The sequence below is a fragment of the Coffea arabica genome, chromosome 2c, assembly GCF_036785885.1.
Source record: "Coffea arabica cultivar ET-39 chromosome 2c, Coffea Arabica ET-39 HiFi, whole genome shotgun sequence".
Lineage (NCBI taxonomy): Eukaryota > Viridiplantae > Streptophyta > Magnoliopsida > Gentianales > Rubiaceae > Coffea > Coffea arabica.
In genome coordinates, this window is record NC_092312.1 from 25,475,485 (window position 1) to 25,494,667 (window position 19,183).

The 19,183-nt window shown below is 37.7% G+C and overlaps 3 protein-coding genes across 3 annotated transcripts; 2 read left to right on the top strand and 1 right to left on the bottom strand.

The window, feature by feature from the left end:
• Positions 1-440: 440 nt before the first annotated feature.
• On the bottom strand, positions 441-2,009 carry LOC113726961 (probable carboxylesterase 1). The gene has a single exon (XM_027250884.2). It carries the CDS (start codon positions 1,597-1,599, stop codon positions 667-669), a length of 933 nt encoding a protein of 310 aa, XP_027106685.1. The 5' UTR covers positions 1,600-2,009; the 3' UTR covers positions 441-666.
• Positions 2,010-7,348: 5,339 nt separating this feature from the next.
• LOC113726960 (AAA-ATPase At4g30250-like) lies at positions 7,349-9,389 on the top strand. Its single transcript, XM_027250883.2, has one exon. It carries the CDS (start codon positions 7,663-7,665, stop codon positions 9,247-9,249), a length of 1,587 nt encoding a protein of 528 aa, XP_027106684.1. The 5' UTR covers positions 7,349-7,662; the 3' UTR covers positions 9,250-9,389.
• A 2,747-nt stretch (positions 9,390-12,136) lies between these two features.
• On the top strand, positions 12,137-12,963 carry LOC113726959 (uncharacterized). The gene has a single exon (XM_027250881.2). It carries the CDS (start codon positions 12,297-12,299, stop codon positions 12,717-12,719), a length of 423 nt encoding a protein of 140 aa, XP_027106682.1. The 5' UTR covers positions 12,137-12,296; the 3' UTR covers positions 12,720-12,963.
• The last annotated feature ends 6,220 nt before the right edge of the window (positions 12,964-19,183 follow it).

Below are 19,183 nucleotides of genomic sequence, written 5' to 3' on the forward strand. Positions count from 1 at the left end.
AACCATCACCTTTAAACCCAAGATCTGTATGGCGATTATTAAGAAATAAATTAACTGTAAAATAGCGGAAGCGTACCTGAATCCATATTGATAAACTTGATACTTGAATCCCTTAGATGTTTAGGGTGACCTTCCAGGTCAACAGGTATTCACTGATCCTTTGAGAGAGGCCTTTAGTTTATCTCTGATATCTTTCCTGACGATGGGATATCAGAGAAGAGATATTTTGTGGTATTAGGAAATACGACAACTAAAACGATACCTGTGACCTGGGGACCATAACCCTATTTATAGGTAACATTCCTGTTACCTTTGGAGCCCTATTTCAGCCCATCATTGAAATAGGAGCTCATAAGTTTCTACACATAAAAGGGCCCACATCCTATTAGATACATTAAATCCAAACTATATTTGATTACTTTAATTGAGTTTAACCTTAATTGACAGTTTGCAATACATAATTATTTACATATAAATCCAATGTTGGATTAAGGATACAACAATTTCTATACAAGAACATTCAGAAAGTGAGACAGAAGTTATGAAATTGGAGTTGGAGTTCGGCAAATCTCTTAAACTTCTACTAAAGGAGGGAGAGCTATAGCTTCTATCTCTCCTTTTTATTTTCTTCAATGATTGAAAATAGATCTCTTGGTGGGAGGTCCTTTACGAGGGGTCCTGATTGACAAACGTAACAATTCGTTTCATCAAAACCCTGGCACGCTCAGAAGTGGGGTTAGGCAGATGAAAGCAATGTCCCTCCTCTTCAGTCTCCATCATTTCCAATTCTCCATCCCATCTACTTTTCTTCAATGCGCTGTAGTAAAGCAAACTTCTCTCTCTTATGAAATCCTTCTCCGCTGTTAAAACCAGGACCCTTTTGCAAACAAGCCTCGACAACAGATCAGGATGCGCCATAGGATGCAACCGGGGATCATCACAGCTGATGCTGCTATCTGGGGCTATGCTGGAGAAAATCTTATCAGGCTTACCATCACCAAAAAAGGGATGCACCAAAATCATCCCCGCGATCTTTACTTCATCCCCTGGTCCAATTTTTTCACTGGCCCTGACCATTACATCATGTGCAATATTAGCTCCAGCACTGTCACCTGCCAAAAAGATTCTAGCAAAATCGGCATGGTTATTGATCCACGCTTCAGGACCCTGTGCAGAGCTAGCATGTGCAAGAACCCATTCGAATGCTATCCAAGAATCATCATAGCATGCGGGGAAAGGATGCTCCGGGGCTAGTCTGTACTCGATGGAAACAGCAATCGCCTTGGCTTCAGCTGCTAGGGAGTTAAGGTAGGGATGGTATACACGAGAAAATGCTGATTCAATCACAAAAGCACCTCCGTGGATGTAGATTATGATGGGAAGCTTTTCATCAGGAGTGGTGGTTCTGGGAAGGTAAAGGCGGACTGAAACGTTATTCTCAGGTGGAATAAGGATATCTTTGGATTTGACGCCTGTTTGGGGATCCTCTGACGGCGGGGTGTAGGGGAACTCTGTGAATCTCTCTATCCGGCCATCCTTGTATACACGAAAGTAGGGATGGGCGTCGTGATGCACCTCGGTTGATGGTGTTGAGTCCATTGTTGGAATTGATGGAAGGAGAAACGGAGACGGAGGCAAGTATTTGGACTTGTGATTTACGCTTATAGGATGTTATCTAACTGCTAGATAAGGACACCGGTGGTTTCCAAGACCCTTTCCGCCGTTCTCGTTCCCCGTGCACACCACGTGACTCAATTTATTTTTTAACCACCGTTTGATTGGGAGGTTTTGTACCCCCACAATGGGAATAAGAGGGTAATGAACTCCCATTGATAGTATCTGGTAGACCACTGTGAGGGGCGCTCGGTTCTAGCTTGGGAAATAGAAAGGGAAATGGAATAATGGATAAAGGGCTCACTAACTAGAGTTTTGGTCAATTTCTCCCAATTTGGCCGGGAATCATGAACGGCCAAATTTTGAGGCATGATTCTAATATTTTAATTTTTATTGCATTGGACCAAGCGCGTAGTATTGAAATTATTGTAATTTCAAGTACCAAAACCTCTGAACTAAGTGATTTTCCAATACCCAAAACCCGTTGCCCACCGATTTGTGCATCCGATCCTTAGCCTCCTTAAGGAGTTTTCTCACTGGGTCTCACTTTAAAAATTTAACATTTGTAACAACGTTAACATCCGACAAACAAATTTTTTTTTTCATTATAAGAGTAGTGACTTTTTAGAATTCCAAGTCAAGTAAATCACAGTTATTTGAGAGTGGTTTTTTAGAATTCTAAGTCTATTACAAATTTTCAAATTAAAAAAAAAAGGTGTAAAGAGTGACAGAAAAAATTGGATGCTGAGAGAATTAAGAATAATTATGATTGTGGATTTAGGGTTTATAGATTTTTATTTGATGTGATTTCTCGTTATTGATGCATTGACTGATTTTGTAATATTTAAGAGGAGGGAATAGCTAAATAGATTTTGATGTAGGATTGGATTAACGAGAAATCACGTGAATTGTTACAAATATCAAATTTTTAGAGTGAGAGCCGGTAAAAGAGCTCCCTAATTAAGGGGGCTGAGGGTCGGATGCACAAATTTGGGCACTTTCACTTCTTGTTACCCACATTCTAGAAAAAGATCTAAATCAAAGCAAACTTGAAACGGAAAAAAAAAAAAAAAAAAATACGAGAGAGAAAAAGAACGTATATCTTTCTTCCTCCTCCCTCCTATGTATCGCTGCATTTTCTTCCCCCATCCTCCGCCCTTGCCCCTCTACTTCATCCCTCACTTCTCCCACTCTCCATACTCCCACTGCTCCATCTCCAGCACTTGCTCTTCTACTTCATCTTTTGCAGCTTCCCTTCCATCCCTCTCACAACGCTAATTAAGTTTTTTTTTTAATAGAGTTTTGCATAACAAATTTGTAATTGGAATGAATGAGTTGGTTATCTACGAATCATTTGCAGGACGCCACAGAGTTGGATCCTGCAGATTTAACTACATCATATAACATAAGATCTACCTTAGAGAAAACATATATAAGACATGCAAAAAGAATATATGTCAAGATTTATTATTGGGTAAGCATAAGTCATATTTTGTTGTGATTCATAAACATCACAGGTACATTCTCTCGTTCAAGATTAAATAGTAAGTGATGTTCAATGTTAATTAATTAGGATTATTAGCTTAGATAGCATGAGGTTTGTGATAAGGTTTACAGTCTCCTCTTAAAACGGAAAAAAATCTACCAATGCAGGTAGTAAATCAAGTATACATAAGTATCTTCTAGATATTATGCACACTACAAGAAGAAAGCTGGCGCAGTGCAATCTCAATGAACAGGTCACGAATGGCCATGTTGGGGTTGATTATGGTACAAGGCTTGTAATTAATTACCCTAAACTTATATTACTTCGGCCATCTCTCTCTATTGGCAGCCCATCCTGCGAATGTGTGGGCTATGGGCTCAACATTTTCTCGTTGGAGGGCCATTTAGTCAAAACCAGGACTAGGTTTGGGGCCTAGGGCTTTCCCACAAGAGGGCCTCTGTATTTCGTGGAGGAATGCTAGAAGAGAGTATATGTTCTACTTTGACTAAACTGAAAATGATCCAAATGTATTTATTGAACTCGCTTCCTGCAATTTTTTGTTTGTTTGTTTGTTTGTAATTCTTCTCGAGTACCTATTCATTTATTTTAAGACATGAACTGGCAAATGCCTAAGAAAACTGTGGAAAAAAGGGTAGTAACACAACTATTTCATTCTAATAATAGAATTTTGCATCATTAAAAGGTGACTTAAAGTAGAATGAGTTCAGCACTTTAATTTAGACTTTGCTCGTGGGTGAAAATATTACAAGCCTTGTAACTCAGTCTCCTTTTGGAATTTCTCACTTATATTCCTGCTCCGGTACTGCCCAACTCATTCCTCCCCTGTAACTCATTCTCCTTAATGACCAAAATATAAAATTTTGGATTTTGCTTATTTTTCAGATTAGATAAGTGAAAACGCTGGTAGTATGATAAAGCTTTTGGCCTCTAACAGCCCAAAAACAAGAAACAAGAGACTAAAACTGTAGATTTCAGCTGATTCAAAACCAAAAAGGGAAAAGAAAAAAAAAAAAAAAGCAGATGAGCACACGCATACATAAATTGTCATTGAAAGAGAATCCAAAGCTTCATTTTGTAGGCCTTTGTTAATTGCTTTTGTCAAATGCTTTTTCTTTTCCTCTTTCATATAAAGCTATAATTCAGACAGAATTGATGCTTCTTTCTTTTGCCCACCCCTTACCCCCCATCTTTTGGCATCCACAACTAACTTGGTAAAGAAGACTCCTAAAGCCTTTGACTAGTAGCTCATAGAAAGATGGTAGCAACATGAGCTCAAGAAGGGAAAACCACAAAAAAAAAGGTACACCATTTTATGTTTATGATTCATTGCTAACAGTAAAAAGCAGAATGATCATGAATATTTGTCAATGCTATAAGCAAGAAACAACAAAGAATGCATGTTACGTCATGATTGCACAGTCTTGGAAAAAGAATCACATTTAGAATTACAAAGGGTTTTCGACTTGAACAATGAAAAAAAGGTCTTTTAATGAAGGTATTCTTGGGAGTGAGAATAATGTTTTCCATTGGCCAAGTGTTAGGCCCAAAAAAGCAAAAGGCAAAACCTGATAAGTTAAAGGTGAAGAAGATATGGATAGGACAAGTGGAAAATTAACCAGATAATTCATGGATGATTTGTAAAGGGATTGCAAGTAGAAGAAAAAAAAATGTAGAAGACTACTTAGCATGTAATTAAGATTAGCTTCACCAAAATAATAATCATATTAAGAATACCTAGCTAGATATTGCATTATAAACCCTCTTAATGGGTTTAATATCCTTTTACATTCTCATCATCAAATAATCAAACCAACAATAGACATAAATTCCCATGGCAGAAGAATAAGATATGGGATGCAACCTTTATGTCGTTATTGGTGACATAGATCAGGCACGATAATGGAATAACATGAGGCATTTGAATTTTTGACATTCCCCGTGAGTCTCCTTTTGTCTTTATTCTTATTCTCAAGAAATTTTGATTTCCCATTGGGCTGACAACCTCTAATTTTTTCACCTAAACCAACTATGCTTGTAGCTTTTGTTACATGTCAACAGAAAGCACTGTTCTTTTCTGTTGTGGGTATTAGAATTTCAACCATTTATAATGTAAAAGTGAAAGAGCTAAAAAGGAAAAAGAATATTTAATTTTGGGCAATTCTTGCTGAAATGTTCCTTTCCAAACCATGTAAAAAAAATTTCGATTGCAAAAGATATGTCTTTTTAGGTTAAGGAAATAAATACAACTTTGCTAAAAGGAATATTGGTAAAGATGAAAAAAATAAAAAGCTAAAGATGGCTCTTTCTCCAACTGCAAGAAAAAGAGTGAAAAGAGGAAAGAAAATAAACGAATGTTGTAACTTTATTGGGAGGCGCATAACATTATCTAAAGCTTTGGCTGCAGGGAATTTCTTGGGACAATTAGTGCCTCATGTATCTTCCAAAATAATGGGCCATCCAAACAAATCACATGTATTTGTTTTTCTTCCACTATTACTTCCTCCTACTTAATTAACTTTTACGCAACAAAATAGTTGCTTCCTACTTCATAGTTGATTAAACCTCAAAATCTTCGACAGCAATAAATGAAGAGATGAATACTTATGATAAGTACTACAGCCACTATTTTAACAACAAAAAGTGATGCATAAGGGTCGTCAGAAATATGATTAGGAGTGAGGCAGTAGTAAGTAGATTGTTCATTGTCTCATGATGACCAATTGATGAGTACTTTAGAAAATGAAGAATACCTGGAGACCCATGATTCTGACTGCACAGTTGTCTTGCCTGTAAAGACTACCCGATGGATAAAGATAAGAATAAGAAACAAAAGCATTTATCGAAAGCAAAAGGTGCCCAGCTGCTTATGTCCCATTGCGGGAGCGGTTATCTCCTCACACACACACACAGACACAGACACATAGACATTGTTAAACCAATCACTGCTGCAGTGTAGGATTAGGTTTGATAGAACAAGATTAAGGGTTGGTTTGATAACATAAAAGATTACGATAAATGAATCTAAATAAAACACTTACTGGTGAGGTCATGGTTGAGCATTGAAGCTACATCATTTCATTTATCAAATGTTTAGAGGGCAAGTACTAAAATCAAATTGATTTCATGGTTGAAATGAAGCTACACCATAGCTCTTCGCAGACTGACTCAAATTTGTTTCATTGAGGGATGAAAGAGTTGAATAGATTTGAATCTTAAACCACTTTTTCTACATCCAAAATTTCATGCACGACAATATTGAACCCTTTTCTAGTTGTACGTACTCACAGAATAAATGGTTGACAAGCAAGTTGTAAAAATACTCAAACTACTTTCTCAAAAATCCAAGATTTGTGCAGCAATTGATGTGGCCTTTGCAAAATCAAGAATAACGCACATATACAACATCTCTTTGAATTTGTCCACGGATCTGACAAAAGGTAAAGCATTATCTAGACAATTTAGAGTGCACGTATATTTCCAGACCCAAGAGAACAAGTGAGTAATTATCCACATGTCTCGAACATTGCATGTCTCTCCTCACCTTCTTCAGTTCTTTGAGCAAATCTTCATTAATTTAGTGCTTGTCGGGAAGCAAATCCCCTCAGCTGCTGTAACGTCCAAGATGGGCTCCTCATTTTCTTGGCAAATTTCATGTCAGTCATTCCTGTTGGCACTAATGATCGTACATTAGATAAGGACTAAAATGGATAAGACGTGGTGTCCATCATTCATGCTTTTTACTAAACTCAACACACCTTATGCCCAAGGCTGCTTAGCTTAGTTCGACCAATAAGTAGCTGAGGAACAGTCTTAAAAATTTAAGGAGTGTGCCATATTTCAATGTTGTGATAAGTGGAAAAGGTATTCTAAAATGCCACCAAAAGTCTTTCCTAAAGAGACAATTAGTGCAGAAAACGTGCCATTGAGATTGAAATCAACATCTATGATGTCATGCGTCAACAATAGTCACAAATTACCATAGAGTTTCATTTTAGGTGACCAAGCACTACAAAAAAGATTCCGCTTGAGGATGACGAAATAAGAGACTAGTAAACAAATGCCAACAACCACAATATTAATTTTGCAAATCAAAGGTGAAGAAACATAATTAATTATAGGCATGATATAGTGAGCTGAAACAGCAACTATAACTTCAGTTGTTTACTAAACAAAGTTGGACTTAAGAGTCATTCCTCTTTTTGTATCTATTCACTCAACAAAAAGACATTCAAGGGCACAAAGTATGGTGTGACTCCAATTCAGCTTCAGCTACATGAAAGAAAAGAAAAGACGCAGACCATTCTGCTTTCTTTTTTGCTTTATCTTTACTGCTGCTTTTCTCAACCCTTAAACAGTGTCTTTCAGACTTCTGTCTTTGGCTCCATCCCACCATATCCTAATCCATTCCGCCACAAACAATCCCTCTACGATATCATGCAAACTCCAGCGCTTTTCTTTGTCTTTTCTCTTTGCATATAAAACCCGCCATCCAACTCCATCAACAAACAAAGACAAAACCTCAATTCCATCAGAAAATTAATATGGAGATATTGTCACAGTTGTGGTCTCTGCTAGGCCTTCTGACAGTCCTCCAAAACATTCTTCCAACCCAACTCCTCTCGTTCCTGCACTCATTCTATGAATCTCTCCAAGATTTCTTCAGCCCACATGCCTACTTTGAAATCCCAGAATTCAATGGCTATTGTGGAGTTGACGTTAATGATCTCTACCGCCATGTTAACCTTTATCTAAACTCTGTTTACCCCTCTTCCTCTTGTCGCCGTCTAAGCCTTTCAAGATCAAAATCTTCCAACCGCATTGCCTTTACTGTTGCACCAAATCATACAGTCCACGACTCTTTCGACGGCCACCATCTCTCTTGGACTCACCATGTCGAGACCATCCAAGATTCCCTCGAAGAAAAGAGAAGCTTCACTCTCCAGCTTCCCAAGCGCCATCGCCTCACTCTCCTTTCCCCCTACCTCCAGCACGTCACCACAAAAGCTGAGGAGTTCGAAAGAGTTTCAAGAGAGCGGAGACTCTTTACCAACAACGGACATGGCTCGTATGAATCCGGCTGGTCATCCGTTCCCTTTCGCCACCCCTCCACATTTGAGACACTAGCACTCGAGCCAGAGCTAAAAGATCAACTCATGGATGACCTAAAAGCATTTTCTGAAGGAAAGGAGTTCTATCAGAAAATTGGACGTGCATGGAAACGCGGCTACTTGTTACACGGTCCTCCAGGGTCCGGAAAATCCAGCCTCATTGCAGCGATGGCAAATTTCTTATGCTATGATGTGTACGATCTTGAACTTAGCAAAGTCTCAGACAACTCTGAGCTGAGGGCTTTGCTCATTCAAACAACCAATCGTTCAATAATCGTCATTGAAGACATAGACTGCTCGATTGACCTCACCGGTGACCGGCTAGCAAAGACTAGGGGAGAATCATCCATCCACAACCACAAAAAGGGTCCTCCTAGCAGACATGATCATCGCGGCTGCAGTGACAGTGGAGGTGGAGATGAGGGGCGGGTGACTTTATCAGGACTCTTGAACTTCACGGATGGACTGTGGTCTTGTTGCGGAGAAGAGAAAGTGATTGTTTTCACCACAAACCACAGGGACAACGTCGATCCGGCGCTTGTTAGATGCGGGCGCATGGACGTGCATGTTAGCCTTGGCACGTGCGGCATGCATGCGTTCAAGGCCTTGGTGAAGAACTACTTGGGGGTGGACTCAAATGCGTCCTTTGATGTTGCGGAGAGCTGTATAAGATCAGGTGGGGCCCTCGCGCCAGCTCAGATTGCTGAAATCTTGTTGAGGAATAGGAAGGATGCTGACGTCGCGGTCAAAGCTGTGATATCTGCCATGCAAGCAAAGATTTTGGGTGTTGAAGGAGCAGGAGATCACCATGGGGGTGGTGAATATGATGACCTGGCAAAATCACTGGAAAGTTTTGACCGGAGGCTGATGGGTTCGCCGGATAACTGGGAGGGCTCACCGGAAAAGCTTGTAGGGAAGAAGAGGAAAGATGGATATAGTTGCTCTTGGGAGAGGAAGGTCAACCTGCTTGTGAGACTTAAATCTTTGACTAAATCTGATTCTGGAAGAAGGGGTGTATGAACTTGTAATTTGGCTATGAGCTGAATATCGTTTTTGTTTAATTAGTTGTACTTTTGAGGCTTATTTTATGTTCTTGAAAAGTTCGACTAGTCTTATGTATGTGGGACTGAATTCCTTTTCTTGGCTTACTTTTACTACAATTTTTTGGTGGTTGTCACACACACACATATATATATATATATAACATCAAAATAATTAATTGTGGGATGGCCTACAGCATATAATTAGTGTGTGCAAATTGATCCAAAGCAGTAAACGTTGATGATGATCAGTAAGATAGCATAACGTTGTATGTTATTTACTCTAGAAATTTTGGACTTTTTTATTTCAAAAAAAAAAAAAGATGACTATTATTAGAGATTATTAGAAATCGTCCAGCATGAATTGCTCTATAAAATCTGGTGGAGAATCCGATGAGAAATCCACGAGGTTAGTAGATGTTTTAACACGAAAAACTAATTCTTGTTTGCAGTCCTGGGAAACAAAAATTTTAGCATGGAAAGCTAATCCTAGGAAAGTTTTGGACTTTCTAATCCAGAATCATTGTTTAATCAAATTCGTGAGTTAGGCCTGCAACTCGTGCAAATTCATGAGACAGTAAAATTTGAAGGAAACAAGAGAAATCCGTCTGTATGATATGTAACAGGTTGTGCGGAACGTTTCAAAGTGATTCTAACGTTGGAATGCAACTCATTTTGCAATGTTTAGGTTCGAATCCGTGAAGGATATTCGAAAATGGACGGACTATTATAAAGTTCAAATCGCATGAATCATCATATATAATTATGTAAGAACAAAAATTTCAGCTGCTGAGGAATTGAATTGAAAGAGACGTATGTTAGATCTGACCAGAGTTGATGCTTCGTCATCTCCCTGTGGAATCAATTGAGAATTGAGGATGCTTCTTAATTTGTTAATATATAAAATGGTCAGTGATCAAATACAATCGTATGTGGTTAGGGTTTAACATATTCCCTTATTATTAAGAAGGGAACTGAAATCTTCTTGTTTGGATCGTAAGTTTCTGAACTTTTTTTTTTGTAGAAAGATGTGCTATAACGATGATGTAACGTAACATATGCGAGATAAAAAATGTGTCGAAGAAATGGTTAGGTAAAATCAATGAACAGTTTATTGCACTTTTGCATAGGCGGTGGATAAAATTCTAATCAACGAGATTGAACTCTGTCTGGACATCACTTTTGAGCCTTGCAGCAAACTATTGATGTCTTATTTCGATGACATAAATATTCTTCTTTCATATATACTTTCCGCATGAGAAAAGTAACCCAAAGAAGAATCTAGTAAATTATCACCAGCTGCAATACTGCATTTGCATCCAATCCTATCTGCATCAATGCTCGATCGCCCTCCTCCTCCTCCCTATAACCTTCTTCCCTTATTATACTTTTATTTTGCTATTCCACTTTAGATTTAGTCAAATGAATAATTTTGAAGAGTTGGAGTAATAAAAAATCTAGTGACTCAAGCAACTTTTTGGACCTATTCATCCCCTGTACAAGTCCGGTTATAGGAGTAGCGTAAATTATTGCCGTTAGACCCAGGAAAAAAAAAAAAAAAAACCACAACCCAAAGTGTTTCAGCAGCTGATTTGGAACTTCGTTGAAACAGCTAGAGTCTTGTATTCTTGGCTTTTTAGTCATAGCTAGAGGAAGCATGTTAATCTGACCAAGAACTGTCAAAAACCTTTTGAATATGGCCTTGATATTGTCAAATACAAGCAATCGAGGGACACTCAGAAAAGACATCCATAGATTCATGTTCTACAAGTGGCCTCAATGGAACCCCGGTTTCTTAGCCTTCCTTGATGCGCGATCCGTACATGCCATCTTCCAGCCTAATAGTTATAGAGACCAATTATAGGGTCAACTTTGTTACTCACTCCATAATTCATTCAGAACCCTTTGTTTTAAGCTTAAGCAAGAGCCCAAGTAGAATTGTTTATGTCGATATATATCTCTCTGTTAATTTATCAATTTTCAACGAATCGGTGAAGAACGCCAGTGTGGGGACAGTTACGGCAGCCCATATCGTTTTCGAGAAGCCAACCGTTGTTTCAATGCACTGACGAAGAAGAACCGCAACCAAATGGAATTTTTATTGCCATCTCCTTGTATTCTCTTTCTTTTGTCCATGCCATGATCAAGGAGAAGGAGAGTGCGGGGCAAGAACGATTATCAGATTAGACCAATTGTACCTGAATGCTGTAACATTTTTTAACGTTTTATAAATTTAATTAAATTGCTTCAATGATCTTATTCCTTATAATAATAGAGGTGTGATATTTTGTTACTATTCATGTGAATTCCATGCATGATAATTGTGTGTCCAGTTCACATAAAATTAAACTCCGTTCCGTTCAAAAAATATTACAATGTTCAAAATAATTGTCAGAGTGCCCAGTGAAGAACACTTATGGGACAATTAGGGCACGTCTCGAATGGTTACCCTTCTTTGTATTCTCTTTCTTTTGGAAGGCATATTAGGGAGTATCCCTCTCTCGGATGATGGTACTAAAGTGATTTTATTTTATTTTTAACGAATTGCATTGTTCATTATACCAAAAAAAAAAAAAATCATTTCCATTACAAATATAATCTACATTTAAATTATATATATATATATTGTATATCTAATCATATAATAATGTATACATCGTTAGTGCATATAAGATTTAATCTGGTAAGAATTCCTTCAAAAAATAAGTAAAGGAAAAAAAAAAGTATTGGCAAGTCATGTAGCAATGGAACACGTCCTGTTTTGACCTACAATTGACAAGAAGCTCCCACACTCCCACCAAACAAAACCATGTGCCCGAAACGTCTGTCCGTGGTTCGAAATCAAAAGCGACTCCTTTTCAACAGTCTCGCGAAATATCTCGACTCAATTAAACAAAAATGATTAAAAAAATTGCTCTTTGTTTCTCCCAATTATAAATCCAGCTCCCACAACTCACCGCTCCACACAAGAACACGCACAACACACGCAAGAAAACACACACTTGGCCTAACAGAGAGAACCGAGAGATGGGGGTGGTGATAATCGACGGCTCAACAGTCCGAGACTTCGTCGCCAACGAAGCCGAGTTCAACAAGAGCGCCGACGAGAAATTCGCGGCCTTAGACTTGAACAACGACGGCGTTTTATCCCGCTCAGAGTTGCGGAAAGCCTTCGAGTCGTTTCGGCTCCTGGAAACCCACTTCGGAGTCGACGTGGCCACGCCGCCGGACGAGCTGACTAAGCTGTACGACTCGATTTTTGAGAAGTTCGATTGCGATAACAGCGGGACGATCGATCGGGAAGAGTTTAGGAACGAAATGAAGAAAATTATGTTGGCCATAGCTGATGGGCTCGGCACCTGCCCTATTCAGATGGCTCTCGAAGATGACGATGATAGCTTCCTCAAACAGGCCGCTGATCTCGAGGCGTCCAAGGTTAATTCTGGTTGATGTAATAAGGGTACTTCATCGAGCAGAAGAAATAAGAAGGCTAGGCCCGTTGGGAATTTCTTGGCCCTGCTGCTTGTATATTTTGTCCCAAATTAAGTGTAAATTCTGTACGATGTAACAAGGTAGCAACAGAACCTTGTAACATGGATTTATGCGCTATACTTTGAGCATAAGATTGAACAATGTGTGTAGTATTTGAGAACCCAATATATGATTTATAAACATTTTGAGAGTTCATTGTTCAGTTCTTAATACTAGGATGCATTCAAATTATGTGTCCATTTTAGTCATTCATAAGCTTAAAGGGTAGATGATTTTTGGTTTTAAATTTTGATTGTTCGGCCCTCACCACCATTGGCTTTGCGTCTCTGTCCTCAACTGTGTATTAAGTCCTATGAGTTCATGCAGTAGGCTTGTATGCCTAATACTACTGCAAAGGTTCAATTTGGAATTTGCCTACAAGAGCCACTGCAAAGCTTTAACCTGAAAATTGAAAGCATGAACCATCCATGTGCATTAACATGAGATCTTTAGCAAAACATTAAACCTGATAGATTATCCAATGCAGAATTTCAATGTCGATTTTGGACTGTTACAAGTCCTAACAGAATCCACATTCCCAGAACAATGAACTGAAACTGGATATCTGGATGATTAGATGATGCATCAACTTCATTTAGGACATGGAGATCACAGATTATTCAGCTGTGGCCCTGTGGAAAAATCAGAGATTAGCTAGAGTCTAGGAAGCAATCATTGAAAACAGGAAACTAAGCAAGAATGCCACTCATCAGTTCAATTTGCAGGGTCACCCTAAAACATCTTTAAGTGCAAAATCCTTCAACAGAGTCAATTTAACGAATTACACAATGACGAAGGGCAGGAAGTAGTAACACATTGGCATTTGCACAACTCCCCATGCATTACTCTCCTTTATCCATAGTTTTACCTCAAATAGCGAATACCGACTAATGCATTGATCATCCGGTATTCGCAAGGAACTACACAACTAATAAATGCAGAGAATCCAACCATACTGAAGACAATTTAATAATTCAGCAACCAAATGACAGCAATCATTTCCACAAACAAGCAAATTTGATGTACAAATAGTAAAACGGATTGGCAAATGATGAACCTGAAAGGAGAGGGCTTGGGGAGCCGGAGTGTGTGTGTAAGCGCATGTGAGATTAACAGCTTTTATGCATCTTAAAATTGCTGTTGGAATATTCATATGCTTGATATGAAATCAATCTCTATCTTACGATCATGATATTTCCAAAACACAACTGAAACTTGACACAGAAGATCATTTAATAACTTCATTTGAGCACCCCATTTTTTATAAAATGTCAAAGCTTAACAAGCTAGGGTATCAAGTACAACAGAGTCTGCTTGTCAAGCATGATGTAGCACCAAAATATAGATTAGAAGACAAAGTGACCAAATTCTAAATGGAGAGTTTAGCCATCCAACAGTTCCCATAAGCCAAAACCGTGGCGCCACCTGCTCCACGTGAAGGTATAAATGGCCATTGAATTGCATGCTACCCATCAGAACTTTTCTCCTATAAGCACCTCTGAAATATCACTTGGCACAGCCAGGGTGTACCCTACATCCAAGTTCCAACCAGGCACCTAAGTTTTAAAGGTCTTTTGGATGTAAGATAGCCCTTGTCCATTCCAAAGGACCAGGCACCTAAGTTCTCTGAATAAGCTACAATAAGCCGTTTTGCATTCAGAACATTCCAAGACAGTAATGGCAACAAGCATCAAACTTTATGTAATAAATACCTAAAATTAGTCTACTTAACCTGCATGAGCATTCAATCAGAACCAGCTATGGAAAACTGTTTCAATCTACCTGAACAAGGTTGAGAAAATTGAAAAGATTACAATGTTGGGACATCTGAATGCATAAGCCTGAAAAAAATCAATAGCCCATGCCAGAATCTCAGCCCCATTTTCGTTATCGGCAACGTACAGCACTGAAAACGCTATCAAGAAAGCGATTCAGAGACTCTAATTTGTTGCCTCTTCGTTCCCAAACAACAACTATTTTCCATGAAAATAAATACAGAGAGAAATTTTAAAAAAAAAAAAAAACCTACTCCATCAATCTTGGAATGTTTAACTCATTTACTCCGAGGAAACCCAATTTTCTTAACCAATAATAGTTCTACCTAACATCCAAACTCAATTACTGGAACAAATTCATAAAAATTGTGAAAGATTCAAAGAAAGGCAATTGCAGAAATAATGTAAAAGTTCATGACCGATGAACAAAAATACGTATCTGGTCGTCGGAAATTGCTTCCGATGTGAGCGTGACGATCTGGAAATGAACTTAGCGAAGGGTTTTAAAGTTGGGAGTACTGAGGAATTACGCTGCCTCGGCAAATCTAGGCGCTCGGCTGGCCCCCAAAAGAAAACCCTACTGGGCCTGCTCATGTATTCTTCTAGACACTATTTGGCCCAAATCATAAATGAGAAAGTAGAGGAGATCTTACAAGCACTTCAACTCCATGTAGCATAGATGGGAGAGTTAGTAGTAAATTACCCAACCAAATAATTGGATGAGGAGTAGGAACTTAGATGAGCTTAATCAAGTCCAACATTCTAATGTTAAAACTTGTTTCGTTGTTTTAACGAGTTTGAAATTTGTTCAAATTTGGCTTGTTTACTCGCTGAACCGAGTTTGAATGAAATTTTTTTTTTAAATCAAATTTGAATGTTATTCAATATAAAATGTTGTTCAAATTTGATTTGATTAGTCGACGAACCAAACTAGAACAAACTCTTATCAAGTCAAAGTTCGATTCAAATATCAAGTAGTTCGGTTCATCCTGTAGGGGCTTGGTAGGATTGAAATATGCTAACTGGAATTGACCGAGTGGTAAGTAAGATCACCTAATCCATTCGGCACTGGGGACATAGTAATTAAAGGAATACAAACCCTTTTAATTCTGAAAGTTGCTGTGGCAAGGGATAAAGAAATCAATTTATGACTTATGTTGAAAATTTTGTGGCTTTTGAAATTCATTTGATTTCTCAATTTATATATTGATAATTTTGGAATCGCAAAACCTTATCAATTTTTTTTTTCCCAACGATAACATTTTATTTAAAAACTGACAATTGGTACTAATTTCGAGCAACTGCTCCTACTCCTACATCTACTCTAGCTAGATTAACTAACCAGAGAGGGAAGGAGCCCTTCCACTTAACTTCACTAATCAAGTTAATGGCATACTTTGCCAACTTGTCCCTTCTAACAAAAGAGAAGTAACACACTCTAAATTCCCTCTGCAGCACCTAAATATCATGCAGGAGTCACCCAATCTTCGGGTCAGCAGTGTTCCCCAACATAATTTTCTCTGCTGCTACTTTACAATGTGTCTGAATCTCCAACCTCCTCCACCCTTCCAACTTTGCTTTAACTAGTGCAAAGCCTTATCAATTGTTCCACTAATTTCTGGGTTTAACTTTGGAATGAGAGGGACTGGAATCAGTCCCACTTAAAGAGTTATATGGGTCCATATCCCTTTGCACGGTTACCCTCAAACTTACCAAAAAATGAGGATATTTATTTAATGGACGGAGATGATTTAGAATTTCAGTGTAAAGAGAAGAAAAGGAAATTTTGGGCGATTAAATAATCTTTCTTTTTTTCCCCTGCTACTAAAGCACTTAAAACTTGAAAGGAATAATATCTTTCTTGTAATACATAAAGATTTAGCATACAATCTTTAAAGCTTGGAGGCTTGAAGCAGTGTCTAATTTTTTTTTTTTTTTGGGGGGGGGGGCTCCCATATATCAGAAATTGAAGTTATTTTTCTTCTTTTTAGGGATTATTTGGGTCAAAGTTTGAAGTTTAATCATTTCTTGTAAGGCACCATTAACTAGTCATTTTTCCACTTTACTCAATTAATATGTGAGTCTTACACTACCAGATTGGGTCAAATAAAGGAGAAGGACAACTACGAAACCTCTCCCTGGCCAAGCCAAAGAAACCAGCCAATTCAGACCCAATTTCGCTCAAGTTAGGTAATTTGTTGTATCATGTAATTATGAATCAGTTGGGTTAGGCCAGATGGCCCCTTAAGCTGCTCTCACTGTTAAAATTAGGATTTCAAATTGTTTGGTGTTTTCACTGTCTATATGCCACATTGTGTTTGAATTAGCTGTTTTTTAAAATGTTTTTGAAATATTTTACTATTACAGTGTATATTGTATTATAGATTTTTTTGTCATGTTTTTGAAGGGATTTTTAGAATATATTTTAGGATATCTTTTAAAATTTAAAAAATTTTTAAAGTATTTTTTAAAAATTAATACTATCGCTCACAACCACCACCACCACCTCCCTCTTTCTTCTCTCTCTCTCCTTCCTCCTTTCCTCCCTTCTTTCTCGTTGCAATCTAGTCGAGGCCAGATAGGGTAGGGTGGGAGGAGAGGAGAGGGGGTGGGGTGGTAGGGAGAGGGAGGGGAAGAGGAAAAAAGAAGGAGAAGAGAAAAGAAGGAAGAAGAGGGAGGAGGAAGAGGAAAGGGAGAAAGGAAGAGGGAGGTGACGGTGACGGTGGCTGTAGTGTGTGGTGGTAATAGGTGGAAGATGTTGTAAAATTTATATATTTTTAAATTCTTTTTTTAATATATTTGTGAGTTGCTTTTGATATATTATATGGATGAGGTGTATTTGGAATTGTTTTTATATGTGTATTATTATGGCATTGTATTTGAAAACTAGTTTTTGAATAATAGCTCATCCAAACGCAACACCACGGGTTGTTTGTAGTATTATTTTGATGCGCTTCATTTGTACTCATCCAACATTGTCGATTTGAGTTGGATTTGATTGCAGGTTTATTTCTCCACTTTTTTACTACCATGGATCCATTAGACTTGTATAGATGGAGCAACCTTGGTATTAGTCTTATCTCTTATCCCCAGCACCAAACTATACACGTCAATGCCAATACAAGTTCACTTCTTCATAAGAGTTTGTTTGGATAGGAAGATTTGCAAAAAAATTTCAAATGTTGTTCTACTTACATCATAAACACAATTTCCAACTACCTTTTTATCTTACATGCATCACATCACAAAAAGTGTTACAGTAATTATTTCAAATAATCTCCTATCCAAACAAGTGTGTTTTAATTCCGTTATCGGTGTAAAATTGTGTTGGTCGATTATTTGTAGGAACCTATGTAAGCAACTTATGATATCAAAAACATTGTTTTTGTCTTATAATAGTGATTGTAACGAAATCCGTATGTATTTTTCCTACCAAAAGAAAAAGAAAATACACATCAATAATTTCTTGTTAAACTTCAACACCGAGGAGCTATACAATGCTTCAACTTTAAAACCACGCAATCAAAATCAAAAGTTAAGAAGCTGTTTGAAAAAAAAAAAAATCAAATCCATGATTATGAGTTAGAAATTTTAGAAAAAAGTGTTATTCCAAAAAGACCTCTAAGCCTTATAGGCTTATATGAAGAAAAAAAAAAGACCTCTAGGCCTTATACGAAGAATGAAATCTTTTTTAACCGTAAAAAGCTTAAGAACACCTAAAATTAGGCTTCAAATCAACTACTCAAAATTATTATGGATTTTATAAAACCTCATTTAACTTAACTTGTGTCGTGCAATTGCAAAAGTCAGTGTCATCCACAGTTCCACACCGAGACACATCTCTTAACGATTTGCGAATGACTTGTGCAGAAACTTTACTCAAAAGCATGAAAGTAATGTAAAACTACTTTTTATCCCATGATAGTGATTCATGGCCAATTACATAGGATGATGATGACACTTTCCAACCATCTATGTCTACTATTTCCCAAAAGAACCAGGACCCCAATTTCATGCATCAAAACGTAGTACTCCTCGTTCCGTATGCTTTAACTCAATTTATGTGATCAGCATCCTGCAGATTCTTCCATTAACTATTAACTTTCTACTAAACAAACAAAATCCCACCAAAAATAAAAGTAGATTCAGTTTTGTGCAGAGTCTAGGGGTGTTTCGCGAATCGAGCCGCTCGCGAGCGGCTCGAATATGAGCTCGACTCGAGTTCGTCAATATCGAGTTCGAGTCGAGCTCGAGCCAATTAAGTCGATCTCGAGCTCGAGCTCAAAAACATTAAGTTCGTTGGTTCGCGAGCGGCTCGCGAGCTCAATTATATATTTATTTTTATTTTTTATTTAATAGTAAAATTACATATATATCCCTAATATTTTATTATTTGTTAAAAAATTATTATTTTATTCATTTTTAAAAATAAATAATTATTTTTTATTTTTTAAAAATAAAATAATAATTATTTTTTTTATTTTTTAAGCTTGAGCTCGAGCTCGAGCTTGATATTTTGAGCTCGTCGAGTTCGAGTTTCACAAAATTAACTCGAACTCGGCTCGTTTGCACCCCTAGTGCAGACTACAAAAAGTGGGAAAAAGAAAT

Coding starts and splice junctions, on each gene's coding strand:
- LOC113726961 (XM_027250884.2), bottom strand. CDS start 1,599: ATGGACTCAACACCATCAACCGAGGTGCATCACGACGCCCATCCCTAC.
- LOC113726960 (XM_027250883.2), top strand. CDS start 7,663: ATGGAGATATTGTCACAGTTGTGGTCTCTGCTAGGCCTTCTGACAGTC.
- LOC113726959 (XM_027250881.2), top strand. CDS start 12,297: ATGGGGGTGGTGATAATCGACGGCTCAACAGTCCGAGACTTCGTCGCC.